Source organism: Molothrus aeneus, chromosome Z (genome assembly GCF_037042795.1).
Source record: "Molothrus aeneus isolate 106 chromosome Z, BPBGC_Maene_1.0, whole genome shotgun sequence".
NCBI lineage: Eukaryota > Metazoa > Chordata > Aves > Passeriformes > Icteridae > Molothrus > Molothrus aeneus.
In genome coordinates, this window is record NC_089680.1 from 55,257,080 (window position 1) to 55,271,597 (window position 14,518).

Below are 14,518 nucleotides of genomic sequence, written 5' to 3' on the forward strand. Positions count from 1 at the left end.
AATGCTGAAAATTTCCATCAGGTGGACCCAAACACTCAGAATTTTTTTTTTCAATACACCTTCTTCTGTGATCACTGAAATTAAACACCTGGCTCGATATGTACAACTGGGTACTCCATGTAAAGCAGGATCTTTACACCAATACAGTTTGGGTGGGATTTTGTGTTTCTGTTTTTTTGGGTTTTTTAAAAGTCCTTAAATTTTAAATCAAGTAATTAGAAAAATTAGTATGCTGAAATGCTAAGAAACTACTAAAAAAAAGGGAACAATAAACAACTTGGACAAAGCCAATCTGAAAACACTGGCAAACAACCAATGTTTAGGGATCCTGGATGAGATGGACAGCAGTGTCCATGGGTTGAGGTCGACAGCAAGGATCATGTCCTGTGCTTTCCATCTTTTGGGGATGCCTTGAACATGCTTTCAGCAGATGGATCTTTTAGTAGTAATTCAGGCTCTCCATACTATCCAATGTAAGATCTGAAGCAGAATAAATGTATAAACTGCTAATCACCTGAGATTACATTTGAACACCTCACAGGAATAAATATTTATCACTTATCACTGACCTCACATTCACTATTCCCCCCAGTTATCCGCCTGGTTTTAAAAACAAAATTGACATTTCAAGTGACTTTAAACCATCCACCTGAATATTCAAAACTACTTGTACAGCAAATACTGCTGGCAAACCTGCACAAAAGCATTTGGTCGCAATCAGCATACTTTCTGCATCACTGACCAGTGTGGTGTTTTGCAGACCAATACAACACAAATTCATTGTTTGAATTACACAGATTTTTCTACAATTCAGATGTTAATCGCAGTTCTACTATCATTCAGTTCTACCTGTAAGTTCTAATAAATTTTCAAAAGCTCCAAGCAAAACAAGATTTGAATATTTCTTTTTCCTTAACATGAGAGTGATCTAATACACTGAAGTACTACAACTTAATGGAGAACAAATTAAGTAAATATGCCTGGAAATAATCAATTGAATTCACAAAAGTAGCAGATAAGACCTTGATATGAAATGCATGGCAATACAAGGGTATCACACAAACAATTTCTAGAATGAGATCTTCAAACAAGAAGAAATTCTACCCGTCAATATGCTGTCAAGTACAGGATCTTTGTGTAGCTGTCTGGCAGCTACACAAAACTATTAAGAATCCTACAGCACTGCTTATAGTAACAGATCTGTATTGTTTCATTATTTCATCAGAGAGGAGGCTAAAGCATCCTGTAATTTATACACAGTAACTACAAAGAAAATAAAACTGAAGTCAAACAGAGAAAGACTTCCTCTCAGTGTGTTTAAATTATTCTGAAACCACTGGAAATCACAGAAGATAGATTCACAGAATGTTAAGGGGTGCAATGGACCTTAAGGATCAGAATGAGCTTTCCTATTCCCTGTTTTACTATAATCCTAGCCATAATAAAACATCTAAACATAAAAGTTATCAACTATCTTCTTCTAACTTGACCTGCAAACTTCTGGACAGCTAAGCAAACTTCAAGACTGCCACAACATGCTCAGATTTGTCTCTCTTGCTCTGTCCTCTTGTCCTCCTTCCTGAATTTTTTGCAAAACATTTCTACTTTTTAATCTCATAAAAAACATAATTAATTTTCACATGCCACTAAACCCCACTTATCTGCCTACAAAATCATTCCAATCATGCCAAAAAGATAACAGAGCTGAAAGTTCTAGCAATACTATAAATAAGATCAACTCTAGACTACTTGAGATACAGATTTTATGTCTGGAATCCCAAACACTACAAGCTACAGGCCCAACAGCAGCAAAATGTTTTTCTCCATATCAAAGACATAAAGGTAAACAATGTTTCCTCAGAAGATGATTTTTTTTTAAATAAAACAGTCCTGCAGTTAGTCATAAAGACAGTGCTATATATGTCAGGATTAAACAAAATCTTAATATCAACAGTTACTGACAATAAAACATCAAGATGAGCTAGAATTATAAAAAAATTGCTAAGCAGTTGTTCATTTTTGTTTCACCTTATAAAGCATAAGGTAAAAAATTCATTTGAAGTGCACCTGATAAAATGCAGATTTTGTGTTCTGAATGGAGGAAGAAGGATGTGGAATGAGCTGAAGGTGGGCAAAGGTTCTTCCACAGAGCCTGAAAATTACTTTAATACACTAAAGAAAATGGGCTAAGCATATATACAAAACAAATAACCTTCTGCTGAGAAGTGGAAGGATATCATAAACAAACACATATCTAATTATGAATACTCCAAACCAACTCAATAATCAGGGCTTAATTACAGGCCATTTAACCAGGCTTACCTTATCTATCTGTTTTATGCATGCACATACTTACCACTCAGAAAAAACCATCTGCAGCAGATAAGTCAAAGGCACAGCTACCTTCTAACACCAAACTAGTATTTCTCTACATTCTGAAACCACAGTATGTAAACACTCAAAAAAACCCCATCTACCAAATGTTTTGCAAAAGATGGGAGGTATGGTTTCACTATTGATTTCATACTAGTTAACCATGATATACAAGAGATAGCTCTCAAATGCATTTCATATAAAATGGTGATGCTTAATTAATATAGCAGCAAATTCCTCTCTCTTCCCCAAGGCAAAGGAGCACTAAAATGCTCTTTGTAACTGTTAAAATAGCATGACATGTTGGTTTTGCATGGCCAGGTTTTGGTATTGGGGGCTACAGGGGTGGCTCCTGTGAGGAGCTGCCAGCAGCTTCCCCATGCCTGGCAGAGCCAGTGCCCGCCGGCTCCAGGATGGATGTGCCAGGGGCCAAGGCTGGCCAATCAGGAATGATGGCAACACCTCCTTGGTAACATATTTAGAAGGAGAAAAAGGTTGTTGGGCTGATGAAAATGTGCTCAGTGAGGAGTGAGAACATGTGAGAGTAACATCTCTGCAGGCACCAAGGTCAGTGAGGAAGGAGGGCAGGAGATGATCCAGGTGCTGGAGCAGAGATTCCCCTGCAGCCCATGGTGCAGCCCATGGAGAGGCAGCTGTGCCCCTGCAGCCATGGAGGTTCACAGGGATGCAGAGATCCACCTGCAGGTCATGGAGAACCCCCCTGGAGCAGGCTGGTGTGTGCAAGAAGGCTGTGGAGCCAGAACAGGCTCCTGGCAGGGACCTGCAGACCACTGGAGAAAGGAGCCCATGCTGGAGCAGGTTTCCGGGTAGGACTTGGTACCCACCCTTTGGGGGACCCACGCTGGAACAGGACTGACCCCATGGAAGAGTGACCACACTGCAGCATTTTATGTAGAACTGCTGCCTGTGGAATGGACTCAAGATGGAAAAGTTCCTGGAGAACTGTCTCCTGTGGGAGGGACCCCACGCTGGAGCAGAGGAAGGACTCCTCTCCCTGAGCAGCAGCAGAAGTGCGAGATGAACCAGCCATAAACTCCATGCCCCACCTCCCTGCACTGCTGGGGACAAGGGAGAGCTGGGAAGGAGGGACAGATGGGAGGAAGGTGTTTTTAACACTTACTTTACTTCTCATTATCCTGTGATCCTGTTCGGTGGATGATCTCTCCTGCTCCTTATCTCAACCCTTGAACGTTTTATTCCATTTTCTCTCCCCTTTCCAGTTACCAGGGTGAGTGATAGAGCAGCTCTGAGGGATGCCTGGCAGCCAGCCAAGGTCAGCCCACAACACACTGGAATGCTTTCAGTAAGTCAAGAGGCAGTTATTTACTTCGGACATGGCAATAAAAAAGCTGAATCATATTTTAGATCATTTCACTATTTATAGCTGCTGGGGATAAGCTTTCTGCTATACCATGCACAATTCATGGATAAAAAGGATTTGTTGCAAACATCACTTTTTGAAATTGGAACACAGCAGAAGATTCATGGGCCCAGACATATCCTTTGCTTTTATACTTTCCCATATAAAGCTTAACATTTTCAGTGCCCATGTCCATAAGAAACCAGCAGAGATTATTTTATCCCCATCCCATCAACAATATTCCAGTGATGGCAATGACCCGCCTATGTCTCAGATTTCTGCAGAACTGGCAAAAGCAGGAAATTACGCGTTTGTTTTTTTCAAAACTGAGTGAGAGTAGCAATATATTCAGGCTGGAAGTGCTAGTTTGCACATACGCCCAACAGACTTCTGACAGAGACTGCTCCTCATCACCTGAAGCCTAATTTTTAATACCTTTTTTTTTAGAATGGTACAATTAACTTCCAGAACTTCACCCACCTGTACTTGCAGGTAAAGTAAGTTCTTTAGGAAAGTATAATATTCTGCAGTAATGCCAACATACTTTAGATAGCCCAGTACTATGTGTCAAATTGGAAGTGGGCAGCACTGGAGTATGGGAATTGGGTTGAGAACAACTTACTTCAGCTAGAAGTTAAAGAGAAATTCCTCTTCATGGAATCACAGTGGTTACACACCCTGTGGTAACTGATATTGCACAATCAGTAATTTAAATATGGTAACATTTTGTTTGATAAATTTCAATTTAGCATGTATTTGGATAAAATTATTGTCCCCTTCCTAAACACTTTTTACCTAACAGGCATGCTTGGTTTTTATTCCTCATTGGATCACTTATTATTACTTAAAATGCCTTTCAAGACAACCAAATTACAACACTATCTGTGTGTCATATACATGCTGGAGAGGACAATCAGTCACAGGTAACTAATGGATTTTATTTCCACCACCAGAGAGGTGTTCCAGCTTCAAAGTTCAAGAGACAAATACCTTAACAGATGAGACATGCAGGTATATGCTTCCTCTGCTTGCAGCTTGTTTTTCTGCTTCTCATTACCTTAAAGTTTAATATAGTCTTTCCTTTTACAAGTAGAGGAATAACATGGAATATAGTTACAGGTTTTTCTTCAGTTATTTACAGTTCACCCTGAATATAACTGTGCCCCAGTAACTTCTGCAGACAAAACACCAAACAAGAAAAAAATATATTGCTTGTAAAAATACTTGGTCAGCTGGAAACTCAGTTTATAAGTACCAAAGACAATAAAAGAAGCAAGCATGTAAAATCTTCAACTATAGAAACCAGTACTGTTTAAAAACAGCTTGTTTTGCTCTGCCATTTCCTGAATTCCTCTCAAGACCTCCCTAGCATGGGCACACTATTCAGACATGCTCCAGTAAGGCTCCAGTACTAGAGCAAAAATGAATCCATTAACTGAGAATGGCTTAAACACACCACACAATAAAAATTTTGCAATTGAACAGGTAATAAATATCAAACTGCTACGGTAAATGGAAGTTCTGCCAGTTCATTCTGGGGCCTCCAGACACAGGTCCAGACCAGACCAATTGCTCAATTGCAAGCACAGAGAGCCCAGCCCACAAGTCATGCATGCACACACACACATGCCTCCTTCAGATGGTTTAACAACCATCACCCAGGGCCAGATGTGTATCCAAATAACTGCCATTAGCCACAGCTGCACCCAGCCTGATTTCCATAGGCCAGCACTACTGCACTCCCACTTTCTCCACTGCATTATTCCATAAACTGGGAGAAAATGCTGGGTTTTAATGTGTCCAGTTTTGTTGATCCCACTATCCTCAGCATACAACTCATCAATGCCAGCTAAGGGTATTATCATCAAAAAGTCATGTAACACTTTTTAAGTCCCTGCAAGGTTTGCTCAAGGACTGAGACATTTACTATCCATTATCTGTATTTCCAAATAAAAATGTGTTGAAATTAAGGAGCAGCTTTAACTCCTGTAATTTAAAAGCTATGCATTTTGTTTAGTACACCATCTCACACACCTGCCTTACTACAGAGATTCCAGGAACCACCACATTGAAATGAAGAAAGAAATAATGTTTTGGCTGGAAGTGACAGCGTCAATGATCAGCTCAGACAAGAGCACCTGAAACACAGGATTAACAGCTTCTAACACAAATCCTGTATTGCACACTCTCCCCCTTCTTGAGACTTGTTAGAGATGCCAGGAAACAGCCAAGTGCTGCCACTGCTCTGCAAATTACACACCTCAGTCTCAGAGCACAGAGCTCACTTCTCAGTGGGGGTGAGGTCAATCTCTAGGTTAGAAAAGGAAATTCTGGTTTGAGCAAAACATTGCTTGAGAAAGAGAATGTAAAACTGCTGTGTGAAACCTCTTATTCACATGCTTAACTGAAAAATGCCATCTTAACTTTCACTTGAACACAAATAACATTTACTCTGGGTCTTATGATCTGATGACATTGGAGGCATAAGAGGAAAAAAAACCCACGTAATTTCAAGCCATACTAACTTTCAGTGATTCCAAAGCCAGTATAAAATAAAGAGGCCTAGAATTTGCACTACATTACAGTTGAAGAATGTTGTAGACAGTTTTATCACAAATAGAATTGACAACATGGCTGCTCATGACTGTGAGTAGCTGGACACAAAAAAAACCCCCAGACCAGCCCAAAAAACTCCCCAAGTTACTTTGACATTAAATCATAGCTCCTGGAGCACCACAGTTTGTCTATTGATACTCCAAACAAAAACAAGAATGCTAGAATCTTCAAGTTGAGATACGCATTACTGAAATTTGTCTCGACAGTTTTTCAAGGTATATTGTGCACAAAGAATACTTTCCCTACAAGAAAATTCTTCCCTATATACTTAATTTTCAGTAAAATTTTGTTTTGTTCATCAATTCAATCAGATTCACAAAATGCGACAAACACAGTTAAGAAATTTGTCAATGGGAGAAGATGAAAGTAGTTTAAATGATTAGTCCAATACAGGGAAAATATAAAAATTACAAGAAACCTACCTACAAAGGCAGTGGGAAAATAAAGACAAAAGTAAAAGTAGTACAGTACCATCTATTTGCCTCATGATTTATCTTAAGGATGTAGAAGCTGTAACCAAATTTACCTAGAACATGGTTAAAGCTGCTAGAATATAATAAATGCAGAAAAAATGATGGAAAGGTACTGCCAACCTTTTAGATTAAGTAGGTAATTTTAAAGGATATATACAATGGTAAGATTATGACAAATACCATTTGGTGACTTTTTTCCTTCTCATTTTTGTACTATTCATGTACAAGTATTAACAAAACATAAAGGTGAATTCTAGCCCAAAACCTCTATTATGAGGTAAACTCAAGAAAAACATCTGCAACTTGGAAGAAAATTCATCCTAAGACATAACTATCTCAAACCAGCCACCATTTACATACCATAAATTGCTATTTCAGTAATTCAGTATTAGTTTTATACAAAACTAAACTGTAAGGATGCATCATCTGCTTTAATGCTTATTAGGCATTTTACTGCCCATCACTTGCAGTACTTGCCTAGCTGTACCAAAATACGACACTGACCAAAGTTGAGATTTGATTATCCACTCACCTTTTCCAAGCAGCAAGTATTATTATTCTTTACCTAGCAGCAACTATTTAAAGAAAACTCAAAAGAGATAAGTTAAGCCATGAAGCACGCTGAAATCTAGGTTTAGTCAGAGTAGGCAAGTTACTATTTAACGGAAATGAGCAGCTTCCTGTTGTCAGGGCAAACAGCGAGCAGCTTCCATTTCAAGCTGCAGTATTTTGTGCTCCTGCAAAGATCTGCACCACTACTTCTATTTCAATAGTGTTCCAGGTGAAATTTGCTTTCAGGTGAAGCAGAGACACTAAACGTACTAGAACGTTTTAGTTCAAGTACTAAATGCAAACGTACTAGAACATTTCAGTTCCTTGTTCCTGCTTCTAAGCATGTTCCAAGTTCATAAAGTTTTGTCTTCCAAATACAGGGCTTGGACCTCTTTCCACCGCAACACTCCTCCCCTCCAGACATTTTTTTTTTTTTGCCTCCACTGTCGATGCTCTTTCAAAGCAAATTTCCTATTTAGAGCTGACAAAAGATAAAAGAGTTGGCAACAGTCAACCCAGGCAGTGAGCGTGAAAACGACTGCTGGGAGAAGTTTTGACCAGGTTGTAACGTGAGTGGTTTCGCCGAGCAGTTCCGCAAAGGAATGACTGAAACAAGACACGTGCAGTGAGGGGGAAGCATCACCTAGACCGTGTTTCGTTCAACCCGAGGTCAGAAAAGACTGCGAACATGTACCTCTAGAGACACACAGAGGTGTGGAAGGTCTGACCATTCAGGATTCTAAAAAGGAAAAATGCACACTGAACTGTGATCTCTTTTATTTGATTACCAGTATGTAAATAGATACAACTACAGGCGGAACTTCAGGATTTTTGCTAGTAGTACTTCAAAGCCAAACTGGCACGTCTCAGAAAAGTTTCTTTCACCACCACCGTGCAGACTTCAGCTGCATCACCACGCCTGCCTCTGCCTCAAGAGCTACAGGTCAGTCCTGCGCGCCCCGGCACAGCGGGGGACGCGGGGCAGGGCTCACTCCGAGTGAAAGCAGAAACATTTCTGGGAAAATAGCGAAAAGCTAGCCTACGAGGTTCGATACCGCAGAGCAGAGCAGCCTTCACCCAAGCACATCGGCAGTGAGGAAACTCTCCCCGCGTGGTTCCGGGAAGCTCCCACCTGGAGCGCGGCGCCGGGACCCGCCGGGGCAGGAGGCGGCAGCGACCCGGACCCGAACCCGGGGCCGCTTTTCGCCCCCCGGGGCTGAGCCCAGAGCTCTGCAGGGGCCGCCGCCGGGCCCCAGCCCGCCCCGCCGCCGCTCTCGGCCGCGGCTGCTGCGGGCGCGCAAGGCAGGGGCCGGGGCCGCCTGGCGCGGCGGGGCCGGGGATGGGGAAGGGGCCGGGGAAGGGGCGCGGGAAGGGGCCGGGGCCCCGCGGGGCGCAGGGCGGCACTCACTGTGTGTGCGCGGCGGCAGCGGCGGTGCCGAGCGGAGCGGGAGCAGCGGCGGCGGCGGCTCAGGGCTCAGGGCTCGGGGCTCCCGCCGGGACCGGGGCGGGGCCGCTGCCAGCCCTGCCCTGCCCTGCCCTGCGCTGCGCTCGCCCCGGGCCGAGGCGGGGCCGATCGAGCCCCGCCTCGCCTCTCGCACCAGCGGCCGCCGCCAAACTCTACGCACAGTCGTCTGTAGGCACCGAGCTGCCTGCAGAGGCGGTTTAAATTTTGGCAGCAGCTCGCTGCGAGCCTGACGAGATGCATGCTCTACTCATACCCACTGTCGTGTGACTCGCGCAGGGGCTCCTAGGAGTTAGAGAACAAGTCTTGAACACTATTACGGCCAGAGAGGAGGGGAATTCGCGCCAGGAAGGTGCTAATTCGAGGCCTGGGAGGGGCAAGATCAGGTTAGCAGAACCCGGTCCGTACATCTCGCGCGAGAGACTGTGAAAGCAGCAGCTCACACCCCTATCGCCGAAGAGGAGCATCCCAAGTTACGGGACAGACGGCCTTTGCAACCACCAAGAGCCTTTAGAGTTCCCGCTGTGGATACCAGGAACCTGGGCTGTATAAAGGCAATACTGCTTATACTGCTTAATGACCCAGGGGGAGGTTAACAAAGCTTGGAAAGAAGGATGTACTACTGTGTAGTAGTACCAAAAAGTGCCGAATTCACAGACCACAAGGACATCAGGCAGAGCTCCCAAGATAAGGAAGACACCAATAAATCCAATTGAGCAACCGTGCTACAATCATCTTGATTGGATAAAAGGTAACACCGGTGGGGGAGATTGCAACCAGCAGCTCATAGCCCTTCGATCCAAGAAATCCACCGACTCAAAAGAAGAGAAAGAACTAATTAGACTAGGAAACAATGGAATCATTAACCAATACAAGACAGGATACTAACTAGAGAACTATGCACCTTGTAGCTAATAAACATGGATTCCTTTGTTTGCTAAAACACATAGTGAAAAATCTTCATAGTCAGTTTTGTCTTGTGTACCCAGCACCCCCTCCTGCACAGAACTTACTAAAAGAAGGATGAATTAGGTCCCCCCACCCCACCACTGAGAAGCCCAGGATGAAAAAGGACCAACAGGACACCGCTGGATCTGTAAGTGGCGACTATCTTCTACTGGCACTCTCTCTTTCCCCTACACACTAAAAGTTACAAATAAAGTCAGTATTGTTGAACTGGCATTTTGTCTCATTTGCTCCTTAATTTGGGCATCTCTCACTCATCAGATTGTAACAGGTGCATTCATACTTGTACCTCTGCTAGAGGTGACAACAGAGGTGGATGAAGCTCCCAAAGACCTACACAGGTTTTCAAGCTTAAATGAAACAGAAAAGGGGATTCAAAAGTTAAGTTGACAACAGAAAGTGCCATTACTACATCAGCCTCATTACACTGCAAAATAATTTCGTTTTGCGCAATTCTGTTACTTATACATTAAAAAAAAGCACAAAAACAAACCCCCAGCAACCAGTCCCCCTCCCAAACACCAAAAAGTCAGAACAAGGAAAGATAAAGCCTGAGACCATAAGACATTAAAAAAAATAAAAATCATGCATATTTTAGAGCTAGAAATGGGAGGAATAAGAAACACTACAAAACTTGGTAAATCAGTTTCTTTATTTTATAGAAAGTAATTTGATCAGTGTGCTGAACCTGCCATTAGCGATGGTTTTGCTATTTTTAGTAAAAATAAACATTTGAAAATAATTACCTTGGAGAATATATAATCTCCAAGCTTATTTCCCCTTAATCACTGTTGCTTTTTTCATAACTATTGCATCTACTCTAACATTGGGTGCTCTTAATAGGAAGGGGGTACCTAGGATATCTCCATAGTTTATTTCCTGCAACTGGTTCTGAGGTTCCTAAAATGCAGTTGAACATCTACGACCTCACCCTGCACCACCTTGGCATGGTACAAAATCTGCATCTCTTCCACCTTTCTCCATCAACGTCCTGCAACATCAGCTGTCAGCTGAGAATTTTGTGGTGTAAAGTCACACAAGACAGTTTAAGTACCTAGATGGCCAGTTTTAACTTTCACAAGTTGCTGAAGTAATCATGAAGAACTTGGATCATGTGTCTAAGGTAATGGAATCAGTTAGCAACACAAGAATGACATACTCTGACAGTATCATGTACTGCTACAAAGACAAACACAAGTCACAGCTTCCACTCTATGATATTTAAAAGGGACATTATCAACTACAAGCTAAATTATTTTGTCTGGACAAAAAAAGTATTATTGATTAAGCACTGGCAAAAGCAAATTTTACGTTCAATTTGTGCACATGGCTACTGTAAGCACTGGGACCTCTGTAGGCACTAGTACCCTTAAGTTTGAGTAACTTGCATAGCAACAGGGAAAAAGCATTAATTGCTGGAGGACAAAAGTCAGTGGAAGTTAAGGGCAACAGCCAGAGGATTCTGAGTTCAGTTCTTCTCCAATGACTAGATTCAAAGTTGAGAGTGTCCCTTTAAAAGTTTTATGTACAACAGAATTTAACTAATTTTTAATCCATCATTACAAGAAAGCTACTGATAATTCATCTTACAATAGTTAAACAACAATGAAAAATATGCAACTGAACAACTGATTTGTAAATGAAATAGCAGCAACATGGAACTCTAGAAGGTTGAGTTTCTGCAGGATTTATTGGAAAGATTATAAAGGTGTGGCAAATACATTGTGATTTTACATAATTTAGTTTCAAGAATAGCTTATGGTAACTATAAACATTATTGAAAATGCCTGGTCAAGGTCAGTACTTTTCTGGTATAAGCATATAAGGTTGCCAGGATTTTTCAAAGTGCAGCTTTACTCAGAAAAATGACAACATTGTATGTCTTGGCAAATTGCATTTAAAATCTGCTCACTTTGCAGATGGTAAGACAGCTTTTTGTGATTGCCAGTACAACAGATTTGAGCTTGAAGTATTAAAGCTAATGAGATATAAATATTTAAGGACAAAACATCAAGGACATAATTATATAATACTGCCATGATTTTTGCACATGTAACTTTGTTAGTTCAGTGGGTGTATAAAACTGACGCAGGTATATAAAGCAGCTACAGAGTCATGACAGTTTCAGCTGATTCTAAAGCAGTGTGCTACTGTTTATCCCACTGTTTTCTTTCTTCCACAAGAATAAAGAATATTAGAAACTCAGCCACTGAGCAGATAACTCATACTCATTGGGCAAGTCTATTTTGTAAGGTGGTGTCACTTCTAGTCACTTTTCTGGTCCATCACTGTACTTAAACTGCTTTGAAATCACATTCAATTTCAATCTCTAACTGTTAAGGAAGAACAATTACAACTGAATCACTGAACAGCTGTACCAGTTTGAAATGCTGTCACATGTTTCTTCATGGCAAAACATTCACATTCTTTTTATTGCACAATTTGAAAATTCAGGTTATGTGCATAAAAACCTTCATAGTGTTTGCACTGCAACTTGCGAAACATACATTTAAAATGACCTTAATACATTTTACAAAATCTTTTTAAACAACTTTATATTCTTAAGATAAAAGCATCCTGAGAATGTTACATAGTTCATTATACAAGCCCTTCATTTCTGCTATGCTTTATTTATCCCCATAGTTCCTAATTTGACAGGTTTATTTTACAGTTAATATCTTGGTGCTATATTTCACAAAATATCTTTTAGCAAAAAGTACACCATTGGCATTCAAGTAATCCAGCCTCACATCTAATTTACAAATTAAACCTTTGTCAAACTCTCAAGTAAGGAAAAGTAAACCAAAATACATACAGAAACAGTTTAGCAGACTAAAAAAAAAAAGTAAAGGCCTTGTGCATTAAAAATTTGGTCAAACATTAAAGTTATGCAGTCTAATATTTTGGCAAAAAAAAAAAACCTCTACATCTATCCTTCCCAGTTTGTTTTCTTTCATCTGACACCAGATGTAAACATAAACATCAAGAAAGAAAGACTGACAGTGTAGAAGTACTTTGCTGTTGAACTACTTTTTCCTTTTTTAAAGTACTTAGGAAAAACAGACAAACAAGAATGTAAGTGCTAAGAATGGACTATCTTTGGGTTAAATAAAAGTCTTACAGGAAAAAATGTAAAAATAAATTAGGTTGGGTTTTTCTTTTATTTCCTCTACAGACATCTAAATAAATAGTCTTTCAAGAAATTCTAGTGCCATATCCTAAAGCACTATCTTCCTGTATCTTTTTGATCAAGTCTAAGGCTTCACACATAATCTTGACTATTTTACTAGGAAGATATCCATTCATATTTACATTTTATTTTTTGTAAAGGGAGTGTTCAGGGTTAAAAATATATTTATTTTTAAAAGGTCAGCCTGCCATCCTGATGGCAGTGATTCAAGCTATAGAACAGAAGACAAGTTACAGAACATCCTTCAGTTTCTTATACTCTAGATGAGAGGAAGGAGATCAGGCAAGTTACAGAGGTAAACAGCCTGGATTTCAGGAATGGAGAGAAAAAGTGGCTCGTTATATGAATGTCTGCGCGACCAGGACTATTCACTCCTGGAAACTTTGTTTCTCTTCTGCACATAGGTATACATTTTTATTGTTGGCTAACTAAACAAATTGAGAAGAGAGACAGTTATGGTTTCTTTGCCACAGTGAAAAAACATTACCTAAGGTTTCCATCAGGACTGACATGCTTTTACTAGGTGGCAAGGTGTTGAATATAAGCAGAGGTCATGCCCAGATGGTACACTGCACGTGAGAGTGTAATTATCTCAAAAGGAAGAGTAAACCACTTCAGTAACATCTTTATAAATTATAACTGTGTAATTTGGAGTCATATTTAGCTTTCATTTTAGGCAATGATCAAAATCTGAAGGACCTTTTAATCTTTAAGGCATTAGTGCATCAGGGACTAAAAGCTCCAGGTAATTAATAAATAGGAGGTTGGGGGCAGAAGGGCAGAAAGCAAAAAAACCCAAAACATCTTTGTATCACAAGCTATCATTGTGCATCTCCTTTGTTGGTTAGCTCCAGGAAAAATATTTTCAAGGATAGCAGAAGGGGAATGTTATTCACTATTCTGAGAAAAACATTAGATCATAAATTTCACATCATTTTTTAACACATCCTTTAAAGGGCTAAATCTATCAGGCAGGATTCTCATCTTTACTGTTCCATCAGCACCACAGGAGAATATGTGATTTGCTGGTCCTGTTTCAATTTGCATGACTCCTGTCCCAATGTTTCTGAAGAGAGACTGTCGAGCATGTTCATTGATGAAAGTGTGAAGAAGATTAAATGCAGACAGACTCCATACCTGGAAAAGCATCAAAACATCAATCTCTTATAAGGAAAATTACCATGATCTTAAAATTGTCAACAGTGAATTGTGCAGGAATTGCACTACAATTTGCATTTACTTTTCTGACACTAACTGTAAGAGAAGAATATGTAGCAATCTGTAATGACACATTTATAAAATACTAGTACTCATTTACTATAATAAGCAATATAGAGAGACACTAAGGTTATCACTAATTAAAAGGAGGACTGAATTTAGAAGAGGTTAAGGCTGACATTTCATAATTAAATTCATAAATGTGAAAGTCAGAGTTAAGAACAAATGTAGTACATATGATATCTGATTGTTCCACACTTGTACAAGATTTTTCTGAATGTACGCAG

At 40.3% G+C, this 14,518-nt stretch overlaps 2 protein-coding genes across 7 annotated transcripts in view; both read right to left on the minus strand.

Annotated features, from left to right (window-relative positions):
• Positions 1 to 8,877, minus strand: part of TNFAIP8 (TNF alpha induced protein 8) — a 56,509-nt gene extending 47,632 nt beyond the window's left edge. Inside the window, exon 1 of one of the 2 annotated variants that reach the window (XM_066569061.1) lies at positions 8,804 to 8,877. In XM_066569061.1, coding sequence (XP_066425158.1) covers position 8,804 — 1 coding nt within the window. In that variant the 5' untranslated portion in view covers positions 8,805 to 8,877. The remainder of the gene's footprint in view (positions 1 to 8,803) is intronic. The other variant, XM_066569058.1, reaches the window with a different exon arrangement.
• A 1,580-nt stretch (positions 8,878 to 10,457) lies between these two features.
• The window catches only part of DMXL1 (Dmx like 1), a 77,067-nt gene continuing 73,006 nt past the window's right edge, over positions 10,458 to 14,518 (minus strand). For all 5 annotated transcript variants that reach the window (XM_066568760.1, XM_066568761.1, XM_066568759.1 and 2 more), the window contains one exon: positions 10,458 to 14,150. In XM_066568760.1, the coding sequence (XP_066424857.1) occupies positions 13,926 to 14,150 (225 nt within the window). In that variant the 3' untranslated portion in view covers positions 10,458 to 13,925. The remainder of the gene's footprint in view (positions 14,151 to 14,518) is intronic.